This window comes from Oryctolagus cuniculus, chromosome 21, assembly GCF_964237555.1.
Source record: "Oryctolagus cuniculus chromosome 21, mOryCun1.1, whole genome shotgun sequence".
Classification (NCBI taxonomy): domain Eukaryota; kingdom Metazoa; phylum Chordata; class Mammalia; order Lagomorpha; family Leporidae; genus Oryctolagus; species Oryctolagus cuniculus.
In genome coordinates this window covers 2,102,012-2,124,948 of record NC_091452.1, presented here as the reverse complement: position 1 = coordinate 2,124,948, position 22,937 = coordinate 2,102,012, and the positions used below count along the sequence as shown (strand labels likewise).

At 63.7% G+C, this 22,937-nt stretch overlaps 1 protein-coding gene across 11 annotated transcripts in view; it reads right to left on the bottom strand.

The window, feature by feature from the left end:
- The window catches only part of RIMBP2 (RIMS binding protein 2), a 205,985-nt gene that overhangs the window by 12,488 nt on the left and 170,560 nt on the right, over positions 1-22,937 (bottom strand). For 9 of the 11 annotated variants that reach the window (XM_070065733.1, XM_070065731.1, XM_070065737.1 and 6 more), the window contains 9 exons: positions 21,372-22,184; positions 19,116-19,267; positions 18,562-19,017; positions 17,279-17,425; positions 14,895-15,053; positions 12,661-13,152; positions 11,069-11,180; positions 5,824-6,008; positions 2,740-2,908 (listed from right to left, as the gene is read on the bottom strand). In XM_070065733.1, coding sequence (XP_069921834.1) covers positions 2,740-2,908; positions 5,824-6,008; positions 11,069-11,180; positions 12,661-13,152; positions 14,895-15,053; positions 17,279-17,425; positions 18,562-19,017; positions 19,116-19,267; positions 21,372-22,184 — 2,685 coding nt within the window. The remainder of the gene's footprint in view (positions 1-2,739; positions 2,909-5,823; positions 6,009-11,068; positions 11,181-12,660; positions 13,153-14,894; positions 15,054-17,278; positions 17,426-18,561; positions 19,018-19,115; positions 19,268-21,371; positions 22,185-22,937) is intronic. The other 2 variants (XM_070065740.1, XM_070065741.1) reach the window with 1 other exon arrangement.

Sequence of the window (22,937 nt, the reverse complement as noted above, 5' to 3'; positions counted from 1 at the left end):
TGTGGTATTCCATGGTGTGCATATCCCATAATTTCTTTATCCAGTCTTGAGTCGATGGGCATTTGGGTTGATTCTACATCTCAGCGATTGTGACTTGAGCTGCAGTCACGTCAGGGTGCGGACGGCTCTTCCATGTGCTGATCTCATTTCCCTGGGGCAGATGCCCAGGGTGGGTGGCGGGGGCACCGGGCAGGTCTGCATTCAGGTTTCTCAGGACTCTCCACACTGTCTCCACAGCGGCGGCGCCAGTTTCCATTCCCACCAGCAGTGCATTAGGGTGCCCTTCTCCCCACGTTTGCTGTTTGCTGGCCTCCGGGTGAAAGCCAGTGTGGTTCTGATCCGCATGTCCCTGATGGCTGCTGATCCTGAGCATTTTTTCCCGTGTCTGTTGGCCACTTGGATTTCCGCTTTTGAAAAATGTGTAAGTCCTTGGCCCACCTCTTGACAGGCTGGTTTGTTTTGTTGTTGGAGTTTCTTGATCTCTTTATATATTCTGGTTATTAATCCTTCCTCAGTTGCATTGTCTGTGAATAATCTCTCCCACTCTGCTGGTTACGCTTCACTTTCCTGGTGTGTCTTTTGCAGTGCGGAAGATTCTCAGTTTGGCTTTGTCCAGTTTGGCTCTGATTCCCCCGGGGGGCCTTTTCCAAGAACGCGTTGCCTACACCAGTGTCTTGCAGTTTCCCCCAGTGTTCTCTAATAATTTGATGGCATCAGGTCATAGATTTAGATCGTTAATCCATGTTGAGTGGATTTTTGTGTGAGGTGTAGGCAGGGGTCTTGCTTCATACTCCTGCACGTGGGAACCCAGTTCTCCCAGCACCATCTGTTGAAGACTGTCCTTCCTCCAGGAATGGATTTTAGCTCCTTTGTCAAAGAGAAGTTGGCTGTGGATGTGTGGGTTGATTTCTGGTGTTTATTCTGTTCCACTGGTCTGTCCATCTGTTTCTGTACCAGTACCAGGCTGTCTTGATTATAACTGCCCTGTAGTATGTCCTGAAATCCAGTATTGTGATGCCTCCAGCTTGTTGTTGTTGTTGTTGTATAAGACTGTTTTAGCTATTTGGGGTCTCCTGTGTTTGCATATGAACTTCAGCCTCATGTTTTCTAGATCTGAGAAGAATGTCTTTGGTATTTTGACTGGTATCACATGGAATCTGTAAATTGCTTTTGATAGTATGGACATTTTGGGTTTTTAAAAAAAATTTTAAAGGACTTTTTTAAAAGATTTATTTATTTACTTGAAAGAGTTACAGAGAGGCAGAGGCACAGAGAAACAGAGAGAAGTCTTCATCCCCTGGTTCACTCTCCAGTTGGCCGCAAAGGCCGGAGCTGAGCTGATCCGAAGGCAGGCACCAGGAGCCTCTTCCGGGTCTCCCACGTGGGTGCAGGGGCTCAAGGACTTGGGTCATCTTCCACTGCTTTCCCAGGCCATAGCAGAGAGCCGGATGGGAAGTGGAGCAGCCGGGACCTGAACTGGTGCCCATATGGGATGCCAGTGCTGCAAGGCGGCATCTTTACCCGCTAAGCCATAGCGTCGGCTCAAGTTTGGACATTTTGAAGATATTGATTCTTCCAATCCATGAACATGGAAGACTTTTCCTTTTGTGTGTGTGTGTGTGTGTGTGTGTGTATCGTCTTCTGTTTCTTTCTTTTTATATATACATATGGATTTCTCACATTTTTTGAAGATTATTTATTTGAAAGAGTTACAAAGTTACAGAGGGGAAGGGGGAGGGAGAGAGAGGTCTTCCATCTGCTGGTTCACTCCCCACTTGGCCACAATGGCCATAGCTACGTAATCCGTAGCCAGGAGCTTCTTCTGGGTCTCCAACGCAGGTGCAGGGGCCCAAGGACGTGGGCATCTTCCACTGCCTTCCCAGGCCACAGCAGAGAGCTGGATGGGAAATGGAGCAGCCGGGACTGGAACCGGCATCCATATGGGGTGCCGGCACTGCAGGCAGTGGTTTTACCTGCTTCGCCGTAGCGCTGTTTCTTTCTTTACTGTTCTGTAATTCTGATCGTAGAGATCTTTGACATGCTTGGTTAAGTTGATTTGACTTTCCGTAGCCACCGTGAATGGGATGGATGTGAGTTCTCCCTCAGCAGTGGCACTGCCTGCGTACACAAAGCTGCGGGCTTGTGTCTTGATGTTCCACCCTGCCACCTTTCAGGCCCTTCTAGTTCTGCAGGCTCTTGGTGGAGTCCCCGGATGCCCTGTGTGTGGAACCTGTTGTCCGCAGGCAGGGCCAGGCTGGCTTCCTGCTCACGACGTGCGTCCCTTTGATTTCTTTGTCCTGCCGAGCGGCTCTAGCTAAAACTTCCAGGGCTGTGTTGGACAGCAGGGGTGAGCGTGGGCGTCCCTGTCTGCTTCTGGATCTCAGTGGGAACGCTGACCGGACCCCCAGTCAGTAGGGGTCCGGTGCCTCCCACTGCCCAGGGCAAGGGGTGCCTGCGCGTGGGAGTCCATGGGCCCCCACCCCCAGCCCGGGATGCAAAGCCGGGGACAGCGGCGCTTGTTTTCAGCCACAATGGACATTCCACGCGTGAGCCTGCGCCCCCCTCAGGTCACCTACAGACAGCTGTGTCTACGCCACACAGCACCGCGGCCGCCGGGGCTCAAGGAGCGGCTTTGCCCGAGAACAGCCGGCGTCTCGGTGCCCGTGGGCGGTGACGCAGGCTGGGACCCCGCGGTGCTGCTGCGGCGTGGAGCGGCCGGGCTGGGCGGCGCTGCCCTACCTGTTCTCTCGACAGGGGTGTTGAGAGGCAGGAAGCCTTGTCGCAGAAGCTGCTCCTTGGTCTCCTCGTCGTCCGCCTGGATCTCCGAGACCATGTTACACGGGATGAGGCCGAGCCGGGCGCAGGTCTCCCCGCGGTAGAAGCCGTCGGCGTCTTTATCACCATAAACCTAGAGCCGTGGGGAATCGGAGCCCTGGTCACAGCCGTGCTGGTCATGCTGGGCGGCTTAGATGTGCCCCGGACACCTGCCTGTGCCGCCCACATGTTTACTGCGTGTGCCTACTGTGTGTGTGTGCTGTGCATGTCCACGCTGTGTGTGCTGTGCGTGTGTGCTGTGTGTGCCTGCTGTGTGTGTCCATGCTGTGTGTGCCTGCTGTGCGTGTGCTGTGTGTGTCCATGCTGTGTGTGCCTGCTGTGTGTGTGTGCTGTGCGTGTGTGCTGTGTGTCCACGCTGTGTGTGTGCTGTGTGTGTCCACGCTGTGTGTGCTGTGCGTGTGTGCTGTGTGTCCACGTTGTGTGTGTGCTGTGTGTGCCTGCTGTGTGTGTGTGCTGTGCATGTCCACGCTGTGTGTGCTGTGTGTGTCCATGCTGTGTGTGCCTGCTGTGTGTGTCCATGCTGTGTGTGCCTGCTGTGTGTGCATGTGTGTGTGCCTGCATGTGCTGTGTGCTGTACATGCACATACTGTGTGTGCACATGTGCTGTGTGCTGCATGTATGTGTGCTGTGTGCATGTGCACTGTGCACGTGTGTGCTGTCCGCTGTGTGCACGTGTGTGTCTTATGTGCATGCCGTTTGTGTACATGTGTGTTGTGTGTACACTGTGTGGGTGTGCATGTGTGTGTGCTGTGTGCATGTGCACATATGTGCTGTCTGCTGTGTGCACGTGTGTATCTGCATGCCGTTTGTGTACATGTGTGTTGTGTGTACATGTGTGTGTGGGTGTGTGTGTGTGTGCCATAGGTATGTGTGTACATGTGTGTGCTGTGTGCACACATACTGCTGTGTGTGCTTGGACAACTTGCTGAGCCTCCCATCCAGTGCTGTGTGTCCGTCAGCGGACACTCGTGACAGGGACCTAACAAGCCCACTGTGTGCGGAGGGACCCTGGGCTGCACGTAGCGCAGTCCTCTGTGTGGGCACTGCTGTGTCCGGGGCCTCTGGGCCCCAGTCCGGCGCTGGCCGTCGGAGCCCGGCCGGCCGAGGCCCAGGCCCCTCCCCGCCGGAGCAGCCTTGGCCGCCTTCTCCTGCTTCAACCTCACAGGGCTCTGCCGTCCTGAGCAGAGGGCACGCGGGACACAGCGCCTGGGAGAGGGCCGGAGCCCAGGTCCAGCGCCCCCGCTCTAGCTGCACAGGGCTCCCCACTCCTCTCCTCTCCTTTCTCCGCTTCTTCCTCTCCTGCCTGCCCGCCCCTGGGGCCTGATGCCTGGAGAGTCCTGTAGCATTCAGAGCAGTGCTGTGGTCAGGGGCAGCTGTGCGCTCTGCGTCCCACAAGGTGGACAGTGAAGGTCTCGTCCCCTTGCCAGATGAGGCGGACACCTGTGAGTGACGTCCCAAGGGCAGAGGAGGGCCAACCACACTGCGCTGGCACCTGACTGCCTCTGGCCAACTGCCCTGGCGCTGCCCACTGCCTACTGTGGGTCATCGGAGGTCTCAGAGTCCCAGCCACCACCTGGCCCAGTGCCCACCCCAGCACTAACACCCTGGCTACCCCCAGCTTACAACCTGCCCCCTCAAAGCTCTGAGAGCCCCATCCGTCCCCACCCAGAGGACCTGCCCCCCCATCCCTGCCATCCCCACCCAGAGGACCTGCCTCCCCATCCCTGCCATCCCCACCAGGAGGACCTGCCCCCCCATTCCCGCCATCCCCACCCAGAGGACCTGCCTCCCCATCCCTCCCCATACCCCACCTGGAGGACCTGCCCCCCATCCCCACCGTCCGCACACAGAGGACCTGCCCCCCCATCCCCGCCGTCCCCACCTGGAGGACCTGCCCCCCCATCCCCGCCATCCCCACCCGGAGGACCTGCCCCCCCATCCCCACCGTCCCCACCCGGAGGACCTGCCCCCCCATCCCCACCGTCCCCACCCGGAGGACCTGCCCCCCCATCCCCACCGTCCCCACCCGGAGGACCTGCCCCCCCATCCCCGCCGTCCCCCACCTGGAGGACCTGCCCCCCCATCCCCGCTGTCCCCACCTGGAGGACCTGCCCCCCCATCCCCACCGTCCCCACCCGGAGGACCTGCCCCCCCATCCCCGCCGTCCCCCACCCGGAGGACCTGCCCCCCCATCCCTGCCGTCCCCCCCTGGAGGACATGCCCCCCCATCCCTGCCGTCCCCCCCTGGAGGACATGCCCCCCCATCCCTGCCGTCCCCACCCGGAGGACCTGCCCCCCCATCCCCACCCGGAGGACCTGCCCCCCCATCCCCGCCGTCCCCCACCTGGAGGACCTGCCCCCCCATCCCCACCATCCCCACCCGGAGGACCTGCCCCCCCATCCCCGCCGTCCCCCACCTGGAGGACCTGCCCCCCCATCCCCGCCGTCCCCACCCGGAGGACCTGCCCCCCCATCCCCGCCGTCCCCCACCCGGAGGACCTGCCCCCCCATCCCCACTGTCCCCCACCTGGAGGACCTGCCCCCCCATCCCTGCCATCCCCACCTGGAGGACCTGCCCCCCCATCCCTGCCATCCCCACCTGGAGGACCTGCCCCCCCATCCCTCCCCGTCCCTACCTGGAGGACCTGCCCCCCCCATCCCTGCCGTCCCCCCCTGGAGGACATGCCCCCCCATCCCTGCCATCCCCACCTGGAGGACCTGCCCCCCCATCCCCGCCGTCCCCACCTGCAGGACCTGCCCCCCATCCCCGCCGTCCCCACCTGCAGGACCTGCCCCCCCATCCCCACCGTCCCCACCTGGAGGACCTGCCCCCCATCCCCGCCGTCCCCACCTGGAGGACCTGCCCCCCCATCCCCCCCGTCCCCACCTGGAGGACCTGCCCCCCCATCCCTGCCCCCCCACCTGCAGGACCTGCCCCTCCTGCCCCTGCCCCCCCCACCAAGCCTGTCCCCCCCGCGCCATCCCCACCTTGATGACCTGCCCCTCTTTAAAGGGAAGCTCCTCCTCTGCGGCGTCTGGGTTCGGGGACATGGTGAGCGGGTCGTAGTCGAAAAGGGCCACAAAGATCCGTGCCGGGAGCTCCTCGGTGCCGGGGTCCGTCTCCGACTCATCGTAGAAGTCGGGGGAGAGGCGGTCCCGGGCCGCATACTCGTCTGGCCGTGTGGGAGTAAGGACAGGCGCAGTGAGTCCAGGGTTCACTTGGGAGCCGCACGCGCGTCTGAGATGTGCTGGCGCGTATGACCTGCACCCTCAGCCGAACGTGGTGGCAGAGGCCAGCTGCAGAAGCAGAGTGGTGCAGACCCCCGCAGCCAGGCGTGTGCGCCCTGGTGGTCCCGGGTGGGTCCCTCCCCAAGTCTCTCGGCTGCCTCGGCTCGCAAGGTGGTCTCTGTGGGTCTGCACTAAGGCGACTGACAACCCGGCCCCCCACCCCGGTGTCAGCCCAGGGAGAGGCTGTGGCTCAGTGTCGGGCTTTGCTAGGGAGAGCAGGCAGAGCAGGGTGCAGCGCACGCTCACGACCGCGGGGACCAGAGGCGCCGCCCACACTGCACGCACACCTGAGCGCCAGCCGAACTGCTCCCTGGCGCCAGCACTCGCACACCGAGTGCGTCCCCCACTGAGTCCGCCGACCCCCAGCTTCTGGGGGTGATGCGTTCTGAAATCTGGCGTGTGTGCGTGGAGGGCCAGGCACAGCACCAGAGACCAGGATATGTCCACACGTGTGCATGCGTGCGTGCAGACAGGGAGCCTGAGACCCGCGGAGACCCCCCCACCATGAAGCTGCTGTTGTCCCTGGGAGGGGAAGCAACGGAGACACCCAGGGCAGCCTCAGGAGAGCGGGAGCAGCCGCCCGCCCAGCTGTGTGGTAGGGATGGGACAGTGCTGGGGGACAGCCGTGGAATCTGCTTCCTGCACCAGCAAAAAATACAACTTCCGGCTTCAAACTGCCCAGCGCTGTGGCTGCAGGACGCTGGGGTTGGCACGCAGGGGCCCCCAAACACAGGGTACTGCCATCTGCTTGGAAGCCCAGCTCCACAGCCACTGTACTCCTGTCTACACTCGGGGCCTGGTCTTGTTGGGAGCCCTGGGGAGCCCTGATGGTTCTCTTGCTGCTCGGGCCCCAGGTGATGGCGACGGGGGGACAGCATGTCCACCTGCTGGCCTCTGGTGGAAGGAACTCGGCAGCAATGGACTAGGACCCAAGGGGGCAGCGCCAGCTGTGGAAAACCGTTCCTGGGGAACACTCCTGGCTGTGTCTGGGGGTGACTGTGGGGTGGAGGAGAGGGGTGTGGTCAGCGGTCAGCACCCGCTCCGTGTGCTAGGAGGGCGTGCCTCAGCCTCGCCTGGCGCTCAGGGACCCTGGTGTGCGGGCAGCGGCCCCTCGATCTCAGGTCCAAAGTCACACTGCCCGCAGCCCATGGCCAGTCTCCCACTGCAGGCTCCTTCCAGGGAGGCAGCCCTGCCCGGTTCTGGCCCCCCCCCCTCTGTTTTTGGAGAGGCCGGGGGTGGGGGGAGCTGAGCACCTACAGAGGAAGGGGGGGCACCTACAGAGGAAGGCCCACGAGTGAAGCCGTGGGGGCGATGGGAGCCATGTGCCCTCGACGTCTGCCGTGAGGGAGGAGCCGACTTCTCCAGGGACTGGGGGGGGGGGGGGCGGCCCTCCCTCCAGCTCTGGCTGTGGCACTGCGTGGGGGCAGGTTCAGGGTCTCAGGGAGGAGGCAAGGGCTGTGAGAAGGAGCGCTGGCCCCTAAGGGGCTTGGCGGTGGGACGGATGCCCCCCACAACAGCCCAGGCCGCCTGCCTGCCCCAGGGCTGTCCGCTCATGTCTGCTGAGAAAGGGGAATCCTCCTTGCAGAGAACTGTAAACGGGCTCCCCTGTGCCGACGTATCTGCTGGTTTTTTTGTTTGTTTGTTTGTTTTTTGTTTGTTTTTTTTTTTTTTTTTTGACAGGCAGAGTGGACAGTGAGAGAGAGAGAGGTCTTCCTTTGCCGTTGGTTCACCCTCCAGTGGCCGCCGCGGTGGCGCGCTGCAGCCGGTGCACCACGCTGATCCGAAGCCAGGAGCCAGGTACTTATCCTGGTCTCCCATGGGGTGCAGGGCCCAAGCACTTGGGCCATCCTCCACTGCACTCCCTGGCCACAGCAGAGAGCTGGACTGGAAGAGGAGCAGCCGGGACAGAATCCGGCGCCCTGACCGGGACTAGAACCCAGTGTGCCGGTGCCGCAAGGCGGAGGATTAGCCTAGTGAGCCACGTTTTTAATCTCCTCTCTGGACGCAGCACATGCTTTGTACAGAGGTATTTCAGAAACTTCATGGAAAACATCAGGCCAGGCGCGTGGTCCAGCAGCTAAGACCCCGCACGCACGAGGGCTGGCTTCAGTTCACGGCTGCAGCCCCTGGAGCCCCTGCCCCCGGCTGGCCCGAGCGCAGCAGGGACGGCTCAGGCCTGGCCTGAGCTCCCGGTTCCCCGCCCGGGCACAGCCACTGCGGGCGATTTCAGGGTGAACTGGCAGGCTGGGGCTCGTTCTCAACCTGCCCGTCAAAGAACCACAGAAAACGTGGAATTCAACGATCAGTACGTAGGGGCCAGTGTTGCGGTGCAACGGGTCACGCCAAGGCCTGGACGCTGCGTTCCACGTCTGAGCGCCCATCTGGCCCAGCCGCTCTGCTCTGGTCCGGCTCCCCGCTAACGCAGCAGCGATGCCCGAGTACTCGGGCCCCTGCCCCCCACACAGGGCCTGGAGAGAAGTACAAGCTCCTGGGCCCAGCCCAGCCCTGGCTGCGGTGGCCATCTGGGGAGTGTCCCAGTGGACGGAAGCACTCTGTCACTCTGCCTTTAGTGGGGCTGGCACCGTGGCATAGCCGGTAAAGCCTCTGCCTTTGATGCCGGCATCCCATTTGGGCGCAGGTTCGAGTCCCGGCTGCTCCACTTCCCATCCAGCTCCCTGCTAGTGCTCCTGGGAAAGCAGTGGAGGATGGCCCAAGTGCTTGGGCCCCTGCACCCACGTGGGAGACCGGGAGGAAGCCCCTGGCTTCAGCCTGGCCCAGCTGCGGCCGTTGTGGGCGTTTGAGAAGTGACCCAGTGGATGGAAGAGCCTTCTCTCTGTCACTTATCAAATCAGTCCTACAGACCATGCACAGCCTTCCCATGATGCACGTTTTCCAGGAACTTGAAGATCCCCCGTATGCATGGGTCTAGAGTTTCTTCTGCATCAGAATCCACTTTTCTTCTAATTCCATTTTTCCGTGAACTGTCTGAGGCACCCCTCATAGCTCCCCACACTGTGAGCTCAGCAGCCAAATACCCAGGGCAGGGGGAGGCAGCGGAAGAGGTTTAGAGCCGACTGCCCTCGCTCTGATAGGTGAGTACCGGACAGATGCACCTGGGCGCCGCCAGGCGCTTGGAAGCCGCCCTGTGGGGGCCGTAAGCCGGGAGCTGTCAGCCACGCAGGGCACGACTTTTAAGCCGAAAGCCCGAGCACAGGAACAGCTCCGGTGCTGCTTAGATACAGGTGTCCAGACTGGATTTCCTCTGACGGAAAACCGATGCTTTTGGAAACAGATTCCTAAGACATGGATTGCTAATATTTTCACAAGAGAAGTAGAAGGAAGTGGTGAGCAGAGGAAAATGCTGTCTGAACGTGTATGGTCGCGCACTGACTCACGGCCGGGGTAAACGTGCTTCCTGGCTTTCTCTGGAAACAGGGTAAGGAGTGTGTGTGTGCGTGGGTGTGTGTGCGTGTGCATGTATGCGTGCGTGTCTGTGTGTGCGTGTCTGAGGTGCTGGGCTATGATTGCAGTTCTCGTGTGGTTTCTTGGTTTGCTACGTAAGGAGTCAATGCCATTGAATCTAGCATCATCTATCACTTAGTACACTTCTGGGCTCCATTAAGATTCCTTTTCTTGGCAAAGCCTTGGCAAGGGCTCGCTCTCCTCACTAACACTCAGACCCGCGTGTGGCCTCGCGCCATCTTCACCCCGAGAACCGTCCACCCAGCGCCTGCGCGGTCACCTTGGGGAGACTGGGAGCGGGCGTGGAGCTTCCTCCCCTCTACTCCCTGCCCCTCGCGATTTGCCGCGGCACGGTTTTCATTTTGGAAGAGAAGACCCATCACACGTCTGTCACAGTGGCAAGTGCTTGGCTCTCAGCAGCCCATTTAGTGAGCAAAGCTACAGCTCGCCAGCGCTGCAGCCCACAGGGACTGTAAGCCCGGCAGAGCCGGGACAGGGCCCTGGACACGGCGGCCCTCGCCTCTCGGGACCAGCGCTCCCCAGCAGGTGTCTGGGAAGTCGGGAGTACGGACTTGCCGTCGGAGGGGCAGGCGCTAAGCACAGGGCCTGGAAGAGAGCTGGCTCCTGTCTCGCCAGCCTGCGCATACGTCAGCGCCGCCAGCTGCAAACCCCTGTGCTTTCTAAGGATCGTTAGAGACGGAGGCAAACAAAAACATTTTTAAAATGGTGCGGAAGAAAGTCTCCTTTCCCTACTCTCTGAGCCATAAGAGGGAGAGAAACTGCGAGGAGCCGCTGCGCCCGGAGTCCCTGCGCCTCGTGGCCAGTAGGACCCGGCGTCTCAGCCTTTGGCGCGCTCAGGGTCCACCTTCCGGGGCCCGGGCTGCCCATGAGCTGTCTTCCCTGAGCCGGGGAAGGCTGCGGAAGGCGTCTGGTTCTCACCAGCTTCCACGTGTGCTCCTTGCCCTGTGTGTGTGCCCACTGCGCTCACCAAAGCCTGGCTCACCTGTGCCGACATGCAGGCCCCAGCATCCCGTGCACGGGGCTTTTCGGGACTGCCGCCAGGACTGCCAGGGACAACCCGCGAGGCTGAGCAGAGCAAGGCCACAGCCCCCGGCACGACTGGCAGAGTTCCAAAAAGCAACCGAGAAGACGGAGATACGTGATGCCGCCACATGAAGCCGGGCACGCACGTGGGCTGCAGCCTCCAGGACGCTCCCCCCGCTCTGTGGGACCTTCCGCACCCCTGCAGATCCCACGGTTCAGGGCCCGTCGAGACGAGAGGGGCTGCCCAAACCCTGCTGCGGCCCCTGAGGGGTGCGTGGGCAGAAGTGGGGGCTCTCAGGGATACGTACAAAGGGCAATGGATCTGCTGCTGCCCTGTCTCCCGTGGGCCACACGTGACTGTGACTTGGCCGTGGGCGGTGGCGAGAGTGCTAGTGCTATGGGCTGGGGAAGAGGGGCGGTGGGCACCAGATGCACTAACCGATGGGCGAGGCCACCGCTGGCCGCAGAGGGCCGGCACTGCCCGGGGGAAAGCGCCGCCCCGCGTGGTCCGCCCTGTCCGCCCGTCCTGCAGACGCCGGGTTTCCTAAAATCTGGAGACAAAACAACAGCGGTGAGAAGCCCCCGAGCCTGGGAGCCGAGGATCCGGCTGCCAGGTCAGTGTCAGTTAGAAGCACAAGCTCTAAAGGCAACGAAACTAAACTTTTAACTGAAAGGTTAGCTGAGTGACCTGGAAGAGAAACGGCACGTCCTGCGCCGGGGCTCTTGGGGCGCGGGGGCAAAAAATTGTGGGGGGGGGAGGGGGGATTCTTTCTGCTGCTGCTGCTGCTGCAGCCAAGTATTGTGGACCAGAGTGACCGTGGCTCAAATACAACTCCTGACACTTTGCACCCGTGGCCACGTGGCCCTCAGCGGTCCCCTCGTGCCCGCCCTCGACCCACCTGCAGCTCCAAATGTGCCTCCTGGCTAAAGCTGGATGCGGGGCTCCAAAACCCCAGCGACATGGCGAGCTGGAAGGCCCCCAGCAGCACCCCCTTGCCTGCAGACTTGCGCCGTGGCCCAGCTGGACGGGCCCCCTTTCTAACTCAGACTGAAGGTGAGAACTGGCTCGGGAGGGCCACGCCGCCCCTCCCACTCGCTGGAAGGGAGGTCGAGTGAGGCGTCCCGGAGAGGCTCCCGGGAGAGCCGGGGGAGGCTGCCTGGGGCAGCAGGTAGCACTGGAGGCCTCGTGTGGACCCATCCAGTCCCATGGGTGTTCCCACAGGCAGCGCACCATGCTAAGCGTTCTGAAGAGAACCCAGGCAGGGACGAATGTGGCCTAGCCCACGTGCCCACGCCAGAACCACACAGCTGGCCCCGGCACCAGGGCGGGGACATGGTTCCCACCACCCACAGCGGCTGTGCTGTGAGATTCTGGGTGCCACAAAATCCAAAGGTGGATTGCTCAAGTAATTACTTTTTTAAAAAAGTTAAGCTGAAGGCCAACGGAAGAACTAAAAATACCCCCAGGGCAAGGGGAGGCCTTCCGTGTGCCGGGAACAAACACGTCCCCAATGGTCATTCTGGGGGGAAAAACACCGCAGTTGCCAAACGTGTGGAGTGTCACGGTTCAGCTAACCCTTAATTAAAATTTAGGTTCAGTTGTCCTTTAAGGAAAGCAACCGCAGCCCTCGGTGATGCCGGAGGCGGCTCATCGCAGCAGGGGAGGGGAAGCGAGGGGCTTGGACCGCGGGCCAGCAGGGCAGCGGAGAGCAGCGGCAGAGACAGGCCCCGGCCGTGGCCGCCGAAACCCAGAGCCGCAGGAGAAGCCAGCGCGAGGATGCAGATGGGTCGGCTCGGCAAGCAGGTGTGCAGGGGGCGGGCCTCACACACCGAAGGGTCCTCTGTGACCCTGAGCGGTGGCCGTGTGTGGCGGCCAGCGGCTGCCCTGCGGGAGGGCAGCGCCGCGCCCAGCGTCCAGGCGCCCCGGCCATCTTCGGGCTCCGTGGGCACGTCCCGGCCATGCTTCCTGGGGCCAGGCCTCTCCGGGCTGGGCCGGGCCTCACCGCTCCGCAGGAGGTCGCCGGGGCCCACCTGCTCCTCCAAGTCTTCCTCGACGCTGCTCTGCCGTGTCAGCGTCCGCCGCCGGGCCAGCAGGGGCCTCGGGCTCCTCCCACAGGGGCAGCGGCCGGGGCCCGGGCCGCACTTGGCCGGGGCACTGCCAAAACTCAACCGCAGCTCTTCCTCTTCGCTGCCGCAGTCCAGGCCGCTGTCCGGGCTCCGAGTGGCCCAGCGGCTGAAGCGACAGCCTCTGTCTTCCAGAAGGAAGTCTTCCAGGTGGGGGGCGGCCCCAGGGCTCCTGTGTTTCCCGGGGAGCCAGGAGCTCCGCGGAGCCTGGTGGCCCAGGCAGGGCCGGGTGGGCCTGGGGCGGCAGCGCACGCCCTGAGTGCGTGGCGGCTCGCAGTGGCCCGCGTCCTCCTCTGCTACTTCGGGGATACTGAACAGTCTCTGACTGCGGAGGGGCTGCGGGGGGAGCTCGGGCCGTTCCAACAAAGCGCCTTCTGAGCTCCCCCTCTCAGGGCGCTCCTAAGGGGCGGTGTGTGGGTGAGCCGGGCGCCCAGCGAGCAGTGTGCGACCAGACGTGGGCGGGGGCACAGGGGAGGAGAGAAAACACAGAGTTAGTGTTGGCCGCGACGGGGGCCGAGAGCGTGCCGTGGGCGTGGAGGTGGCCGCATGCTCGCGGGCTCTGTGATGACAGGTGAGTGACCGGAGCAGCCGTGCGGGGACGGGGCAGCCATGCAGTGGACCGGGGAACGACAGGGAGCGGGTGGCCTGGTGCCGTTCTGTGCAGTGGCTGTGCCCGGAGCGTCGGGGAGACCTGTGCCTGCTGGCCACGTCCTCAGAAACCTTGTGCCCTGGGACTGCCTCGCTCTGCAGCCACACCCCTCATCCTGGGACTGACTGCGCGTGGCCACTTCCCCCGGGCAGGTCCTGGGCGTGCTCAGGACTGGGGCAGGCCGGGAGACGGCGTGCCGGGGCCGCACTCCGCCTGCTGCTGCCTGTCCTCAGAGAAGGCAGCCCGAGGGAAAGGAGCCGTCAGAGCACAGGAAGGCGGGCCCAGGAGCCTGCGGGGCTGGCCAGGGCAGGCACGGGCCCGTTCCCACAGGAAACTGGACCCCGGCTAGGGGAGGACCACCCAGCGTGGCGGGAGTTTCTCAACGGGACCCAGACCAGGCTGGTTTTGAAAACCTGTAAGAACGTTTTGTGGCAGGTGCAGTGAGCCGGCGGGGGCGCCTGGGTGCCACTCCCCCTCAAGGCTCTGTAAGGGCGTCCCTTGCCAGGGAAGGTGGCGCCTCTTCATTTCCCCCCGAGACGTTCCGGGATAGAAGGGAAAGAATCGGGGTGATCAGGAGGACCCCTCTGGCAGCTCTCGTCCGTCCTGGGACACAGCCCGAGGGCCCAGACCTCTGGGGAGGGGAGGCACCAGCCCCACAGGTCACCCTGGGAGTCGGGGAGAGGCAGGGAGGAGCCGGGAACAGCAGGTGCCACACCATGCGGGGTTGCACAGGGATCTGATCCCAGGCCTGGCCGGGCCCTTGCTGGGAGAACATGGGTCCGTCCCGGTGCGCAAGGGGGCGCCAAGATGCTGCCTATGCCCACCGTTCAGTGTGCATAGCTCCAGGCTCCCAGACGCTGCCCCAGAGGCACGTGCCTGGTCCAGACGCTGTTCACTTGGAAAACCACGGAGGCCCTAGCCCTTCTGTGCCCCACACTAGGCTGGCAGCTGCACCCCTGCTCACGTGGGCCTGGTGCCCGCAGGAGGGAAGCCCAGCTGCGCTGCCTGGCGCAGCCTGGCCTGGGAGCTGGAACGCATCTCGAGGTGGCAGTGGCAGCAGCGTCCCCCCGCCAAGGCGGGACAGGACGCCCCCTGCTAGACCCGAGGGTGGCCTCAGGCTCAAGCCTCTCCCAGAAACCTCTGGGAAGGGGTGGAAGCAGGAGGTGGCCCCGCTCCCCGGTGGAGCCCAGGCCCGTGCTGAGGGGCCGACGTGCGACACCCCCGGGTCCCGGACCCTCGGGCCCAACACCCTCCGCCCCCCAGCAGGGCCGCCTCCATCCCTTCCCCTCTGGGAGACCTGGCGCCGGCCACACGGGCCTAGCTGTGCCACTCTCCGGCTTGGCAGCTGGGGCCACCGAAGGGATCCCCCAAACTGTCACACCTCTTGGCCAATTCAGTAGTGAGAAAGCAGCACTCCCACGTCCGTGGGCCTCTGGTGCAGGACAAGCCCCTCTGCCCCAGGACAGGGCCCGCGCGGCGCCTGACCTCTCACCTTGAGGGCGCTGTGGGAGGTGCCACTGGGCCGCCGCCGGCCCCCCTCCTCCAGCTGCATCTCCGAGCAGAGCTCCTCCTCGTCCTCCTCCATGATGTCCGACAGGTCCGACCCCCGGCTGCTCTCGGTGTGGTACTCGTCTCCATGGCAACAGTGGGGCTGGGGCCGAGAGGAAGCAAGCTGATGGCAGTGGCAGCCCGGCCCCGAGGTCCCCGGGGCGGTCCTCGCCTCTGCTCCCTGTGCAGCTCACACGCCTAGAGGTGATGGCATTGCGTGCTTGCACACCCACTGCACGGGGGGAGACGAGGCTGGGCAGGGCACACGCCCACGAAAGCCCTGGCAGAGACGGCACCAGCACTGGTCTCCCAGCTCCCATTGGAAACACTGGGGGCTTCCGAGACGCACAGGCCAGATGCCCCACTTCTGGGGCCATCAACCTCTAGCTTGCCGGCGGGAACCTCAGCTGACGGGAGACCACAGGGGTCCCCTGACGGAGCGGTGGGGCAGGTGTCAAAGCAGGCGTGTGCACACGGAGGAGGCGCCGCCAGCTCGGGACACCATAGGCTGGCAGGCAGGGTCTGGACTGGGCCGAGTTCACAGCAGAGGGCTCTGCGGCTGGGAGGTGGTACAGGTGGGGGCCAGGCCGGGCCGGGGCCGGGCCAGAGGTCTGAAAGCTCCCTTGAACGCGGAGAGGACACGCGGTACGTGGCGACTCTAAGCCCAGGAGCTTCCTGCAGGGGCAGCGCCGCCTCCGTGCCCCAGCCTGTGCTGTTAGAAACACGGAGCCTGTTGTCAGCCACCGTGAGGAGCTGCTGTGGTTCCGAGCGCGGAGCGCGGCCTGGCCGTCCTGCTGGTGGGCGGCACGATGGGCGCATCCTGTGATGTGTGCGCGAGAAACAGCCTGATTTCAGTTATCAATCTGCTTAGAGACGTGTGACTGCTCAGAGTCCCAGGAAGGTCAGGGCCAGCTGGGCCCAGACCCCGGGACAGGACTGGCAGACCTGCCACCAGGGGGCGGACGCGAGCAGCCTTGCTGAGATGGCGGCGGCAGCGTCTGAACCATCCCAGGCCTCATCCTCTCAGCGTGAAGAACTGGGTCTGCAGGCAAGCATGAGGCTGGTCTGCACGCAGCCTTGCCAGGGCAAGCAGGAGGCCGCCAGGCCCAGTGCCGAGTGGGAGGTGAACTCGGGGCGCGGAAGGAGGCACCTAGGGTCTGCCTGGAGGTTAGCGTGTTCTGTCTTTATCAGACACCAAGTAAAGGTGGTCACTGCTGCAGACGTCCAGTGCCCTGCTCGAGGTGACCAGCTGGGCCCAGGGTCCAGGTCTCGGGGCCTCCAGCCGCCCCTGCCCACAGAGAAGGTGGCCTGGGGCCGTCGGGGTGGAGACGCAGCAGCCTGCCGGCTCTGAACTCCGCCCTCCAGGAAGCTGCCGGACACCCGACGTCACCGCACGGTCCAGTCTTCTCCACCATCAGAGCCGCTAATTAAGTGTCCGCCGGAAAGCCGCGTGCCTCTTCTGGGATCTGTGAGCGCGGTGGAAGCGTGCGGGGGGCCGTGGGCGGCGGTGAGCTAGGAGGGAGTGGAGGAGGCAGGGCCCAGAGCCCTGACACGCCGAGCGGCTCCCAGTCGCAGCCTCCCGCGACGGGGGTGAACCGAGCGATGCTGTCAGCTGGGCACGAGGCTTCCCGAGCTGAAGTTAACGCAGACGGAGTGACTGTGACCTCACAGAGGAACGCCCACTGCCTGCAGGACACGAAGCCCAGAGCGTCCCCTCTGGTCCGGCCACCGCACCAGCTGGCCGTGAAAGCCGATACAGCTTCAGAGGCTCATCGAGCCAGGCTTTTGGGCTCCCCACGCCCACGGCCACTCCTGACACGGCCATCAGCTCCTTGCGCCACTCTGGGCGTGGCCATCAGAACGCGCCTGACTGGAACCTGGGCCCTGCCCATCCCTGCACGGGTTGTGCTCCGAGGGGGCACTGCTCATCCTTTTATTTCCGGATCTCCCAGATGCCCAAGCGGAGCAGAGACGTCCGACAAACACTCGCCCAGTTGACGGAAGTGAAGAAAAATGGCAGTCTGTGCACTGCACCAGGGGTTCCCCGTGACCTCACTCTAACCTGACCCACGAGACCAGCCCCTGACCAGACACCAGCACAGGGCAGGAAGTGGGAGCCTCAGATGCAGGCGTCTGGAATCCCCACAGTGAGGCTGCCTGCGTGGGCCTTGTCGAGCCCGAGCCCCAGCATGACCTGGCCAGGCTTGGGCTCTCCCGTCTCCTTGCAGGCAGCAGGTGCACGGTCCCTGCACCTGCAGGTTCCCCAGGGGCCTGTCCGAAGCCACCTGTGCCAAGGCCGCCCCGCCTGTGCCTCTCCCTCCCCCTCACCTGCTTGCCAAGCTCAGAGCCTTTCAGGAAGTCGTCCACAGAGGCGGCCCTCCTCCTGGGGTCGGGGGAGGCGTAGCCGTCCTCCTCGTCGGAGTTGGTGCACTGCCCCAGGCTGCCCCGCTCCAGGAAGATGCTCCTTTTCTCTAACTTGGAAAGAAAGCAGACACGCGGCTGAGCTGGGGCCGGCGGGAGGGTGATGCTGTGAGTCACCCCGACCTGGTGCTGCAGGGGCAGTGACCCTGAAGCCTCCCTCAGGGCAAATGCGAGCAGGGCCTGGGGGTCCTGACCCCACACAGTGCGCCCTCCAGGGCGGCCAGAGCCCACCTTGACCGTGGCTTGGAGCGCCGTGGACTGGGGAAAACCTGTCCCTGCACTGGGCCTCTGCCTGGCTGTAGAGGCCCCGTGAACAGCGTCACGGACTCCTGTCCTGCCCCAGATTGCAGCCAGCGGCACCAGGCTCCCCTCCCGGCCCACACGGCGTCACCCCGGGCACCCTTCAGGCCATGGGAGCCAGCGAGGAAGTGTGTGTTCACAAGGGTTTCCTCCAGCCAGAGGTCACAGCCTCGCATTTCGGGGTTTTTAAGCATTAATGGAGCGACGCGGAGCTGACGGGAGATTTCACGGGAAAGTCTGCTTTCCCGCTTTTCAAGACACGCTAAGGCGCTGTCGGAGCAGGTGCACGAGCCGGGGAAGACACGGCTGGGGGCTGCCCCTCCCCTGCAGGACATGCGACAAAAACGCCTCTCTCCGCCCACTCAGTCCCCAGTATCCTCTGCACTGTTCACTTGAGACCGCTCAGGGTATGCACCTCCCTCGGTTCCCCCAGAGGCCGGCTGTCTGGAGGGAGTGTCCCTGCACCAGCACAGCCACTCCAGGGGTCGCCACTGGGGGCTGTCGGTTGCACTCATGAGTGCTGGTGAGGAGGTGTCGCCACCAGGCTGCTTCCCAGAACCTGGTGTCCCACTGTCTGTGTCGCCTGGACGTGGCCCCACACACCCCAGACCTTTCTCCCCAGGATCTGGGAAATCCCACAGACGGATGCAAATGTATCCATGGGTCTCTCCTGTGTGCACTCCTGTGTGCAGTCACGGGTGTGTGTGGCCATGGACGGATGCCCACGTACAAGCCAGAGCTGGGGAGTGAGCCGCCACCCGCCCACTTCCTGCCATCTCCAGGGCTGCCTGGCTACGTGTTCCGAGCAGGAGTGCAGCTAACTCGGTCAGGACTGGCCTCCACCCGCGGAGCCGGGGACGGGGCACCACCAGCGCGAAGCCCCAGCTTACCCTGCTGCTCTCGGCCACTCTCTGTGCAGCCTCCCGGGCCATGGCCTTGGCGACGGTGCTGGACACCGGGGCCCCCTGTGGCTGCGGAAGGATGCGGCTGGGCGAGGGTGACCGCCGCCCGGTGCCCTGCAGGCTGGGTGGCTCCAGCATGTGTCCAGGTCCGTGTCTGGGCGTGGGCGCCCGGCTCTGCTCCCAAGCCTCGTCCATCCTGACGTGGGCACCCAGGGGCTCGTCTTTGGTATCGGGGGCACCTGCTAATGGCTTCACTGGGGGAGCAGGTCTTGGGTGGGGGGTAGGCGGCACCAGCAGCTCGGGGGGAATGGCAGCCAAGGAAGAGTCCACGGACTCGCCCTGGACAGAGAAGGTCCGCACGGTCACGGCCTTGGCCTCCAGGCTCCGCAGCCGCACGAGGTCCACGGCGGTGCCGTCTGCCGTAGGGAAGATGACCTCGGCCACCTGCACACAGAGAAGGCCGCTCACAGGCTGCCCCGCCCACCGGGCCGGCCCTCCCCGCTCCCTGCCTGCTGCAAGCCCCGGGACCGACGCACACGCACCCTCTGCCCTTTGGCATACACGCCGTAGCCGGTGACGTTGGCACCGTTGGACAGCCCAGCGGGCGTCAGCGCGGGTGGCCTCCAGGACACCTGGACTGTGGCTGCGGTGGCTCCAGCTTGGACGATGACATCTTGTGGGGGGGCTGGAGGACCTGGGAGGGGGAGAGAAGTTTCTGGGCTGGCCGGGGGCAGGGGGCACTGCTGGATTCAGCTTGTCCCGCCTGGGAATGGGTCACTCCTTTGAGTCACCAGGAAAAGACAGAGGTGCCGAGAACAGGCCAGAAACGGGAGTGGGAGAGCAGTCCCGTGCCCGAGGCTGCCCGTGTGACTCCCCCGGGAGACGCCCCGCCCTGGCTGCACGCCAGCTCCTCGTGGGGTCCGCAGCTCTGCCAGGTGACTCGGGCAGCCCCTCAGACAAGACGACTTGAGAGTGCAAGTCGGCCCTGCCACTGCCCCGTGTGCCAGAGCAAGTGAGAGACCAGGTTCCAGCGACAACACCCGTCCGGGGAGCCAGCTCCGTGTGCCAGCTGCCAGGCTCCCCTGTGGGTGGACGCTGGGGCCCTGCGGGAGACGGCATCCTGGGCAGCGATCGCGTCCCTGGCTACTCCCCGTGGCTCCGTTCCCTGTGGGAAGTCCCTGACCATGGAAGGACACAGAGGCCACTGAGGGGAGGAGACCACTGAGCCGCATGTGCCTGTGGCGGCTGAAGCCCCCAGCGCTGTCACTGCACGCCCAGGAGCCGGGCTGTTCCCTGAGGTGCCCCGGCCCGCACGCGCCTCCGCTCAGGCTAACGCCTCTGCCGCTCGGTCCTCCTGGCAGACCTGTGGTTTCAGCGTCTCGTCGTTTTGCAAACAAGAACGCTGAGTCATGGAAGTCACCCCACTACCAGGTGTGGGGAGCCCTGGTGTTGCTGACGCACTGTCCAGCAGTCCCGACGTCCTCCCAGACCCCGGCTCGCAGCCCTGTACCCTGACCCTCCACCCAGCTGGGACCCAACACCGAAGCCCATCCCGCTCCACGCCTCCGTGGCTACATGCACCTGCCGCTGCCTACAGCCTGGCCTTTGGCCTTCTAACCGCCTGCCTCTTCCAGGAAACCTGGATGAACCAGAGGCAGGACAAGAAGGGATGCTGGAGCCTGGGGGCCTGCCCGTGGATCCCAGCTCCTCCCCTCCCTGGCGTCCAGGGAGCCACAAGATGGCTTAAACAAGGGGGCTTCTGACAGGCCAGGGGAAGTGGCAATCTAGGCGGTTGAGGCTGGGCATCGGGCATGGCGGTTAACGAGCCAGGTGGGACCTGCGTCCCTGTCGGAGCGGCTGCCTGCAGATCCCAGCTCCCTCCTGAGCGCAGCTTCTCGCCGACGCTCGCTCCGGGAGGTGGTAGTCATGACTCGCATAGTGGTCGCTGCCACCCAGGTGGGAGACCTGCACCGCGTTCTGAGCGCCTGGCTCTGGTGCCTGCAGGGGCCACTGTGGGTATTTGGGCTGTGAACCTGCAGACGGACAGATGGGAGGTCCGCCTCTCTGCCTTTCCAACCAACAAATCCAGGCACAACCTGTTCACGACATGCGTTTTCCATGAACTTCTTGATGACCTTCTAAGCACAGACGTCCAGGTTTTTGCACCAAAATAAGTGCAAAAAAGAACTCTCTTCTGTGGACTTTTTGAGGGACCCCCGTGGAACTGCAAAACGTGACGGATTCACGACAGTGGGCGTTTCCTGGTGAGTCCTAAGCACGTGCTCGAGAAGCTGCCCTGAGGTTGCCAACGCCTCCTAGCGCCGGCTGCCCAGGCCACCGGGGAGCGCGGCACAGCGCCAGCCCAGCTTCCCCCACGAGCAGCTCTGAGCCGGCAGTGCGTCCTCCCCCCGTGCAGAGTCACTGCGGCCTGACGGACGGAGAGGAAGCCCCCGATGCCGTCCTGGCCCACCCAGCGTGAGAGACGCTCAGCACACCAGGCGTGGAAAGGAGCCCTGAGCCCGATACGGGACACTTGCAAACAGCACCCAAGTCCTCCGCAGCCGCTGCCCCGAACAGTCAGGGCCGGAACAGCGCGGGAGTCCGGCAGCGCCGGAACCCAGAGACACCGGGCGGCTTTCCCTACAGCGAGCTTGGTGATGAAAACAAGGAACCCGCCGTGGCTGCACGAACAACTCCGCCGCCACGCGAATGGAAAGCCCTCCCTGCCCCTGCCCCTGCCCCTCGCTCCTGCCCCTCCACGGGCAGGGGCGCCTGCAGAGCGAGGCGGGGCGGCTCACCTGCGGGCAGGGTGGAGAACTCCACGAAGGCCTCCTTCTTCTCCCTCTGCTCCAGCGGCAGCTGCCAGGGCATCTGGTGCGGCCTGGCCAGGACCCTCACCTTGTAGGCCATGTTGGGCCTGAGGTTGAAGAACTGGTACTTGTACCGCGCAGCCCTGACGGTGTCGAGCTCCTCCTCGTTGAGGAAGATGACGTGGCTGTAGTTGCTGTTGGTGGGCAGCCAGGAGAGCTGGGCGGAGATCTGCGTGATGTTGTCCACCCGCAGGTGGGAGGGGGCCACCACCACGTCCTTGCCCACCAGCAGCGTGCACTGCAGCTCGTCCGAGCTGCCCCTGCTCGTGACGCACTGCACGGAGATGCGGTAGGTGCAGGCTGCCATGTTCAGCTTCTCGATGAGGGCCTTAGTCCTGCTGCCCAGGGTGAGGCTCAGGCGCGCCTCCTTGTCCACCAGGACGCTGTAGCTGCTCACGGTGCCCCAGCCCGGGGGCACTGCCGGGGGCTCCCAGCCCACAATCACACTTTTGGCGAGCTGTTTGATCAGGGTGATTTTCCTAGGGTAAGGCACGGTGTCTTCTCCAATGTCGTCAAGGTTCACGTCCAGCGTCCCCGCCCCATTGCTGGTAACGTCCGAGTCCACGTGCGTTGGGGAGTGCAGGTCGAAGATGTCCCCCGCCTCCACGCCAAGGCCGGGGTGGTTGATGAGGTTCTGGTCCTGCTCACTCCCCAGGGTGCTCGCCAGCCGCGACTCGCTGTCCTGGACAAAGTCCACAAAGTTGGATGGCACCAGGCCCCTCTGCCCGTCCAGGAGTTCTCCTGTTGGGAACAGGGGCAGGTGTCACCCAGCCACCCCGCAGGGGCCTGGGCTCCCGTGGCAGGCGTGGCACTGCTCCCTGACGACCACGAGGTGCAGCAACGGGACTGTCCGCACTGCTCAACGCTTTCCAGGAACCCACTCTAATGCCCCCCCCCTTAAACTAACCACCTGCGTCCCCACCATCACTCCATCTGGCTCTCTCCGGGTGCCCAGACACCCCAGGACCCATCATGCTCTGCACAGCAGCCACGCGCCAGCTCCCCCCACCCCTCCCAGCCAGGACGGTACTTCCTCCGGTTAGGGACCTCTCGCCAACTGAATGCCGAGATCTGGAGTGCTTTAAGAATATCTGCTAGAAGCATGAACATGTCTGCGGCTCTTAGAGGTAAAAACAGTGTCTTCCTGTTATCTTCGATAGGTCATAATAATCGGACTTAAAGGATGATCCCATCCCTTACAAAATACAGGGTGTACCTTAGGAACTCCCAAAGCACATGTGATCCTAAGTGAAGCCATCGGTTTGGTGTCATAGCCACTCCTAAGTCGATGGACACAAAAGAAAAAGAAGGCATCCCAGTAGCCCCTGGGGGCCTGGGGCTGCAGCGGGGCCCTCTAGTCCCTGGAAACAGCGCGACTGCCCAGTGGGGCGCAGCAGGCTGCGGACAGCAGAGGCAGGAAGCCGAGACCGTAGTGGAGGAGCTGGGGAGGTCGGGCAGCCCGAGTCTCCAGCACAGAGCCGGAAAGGACCACTG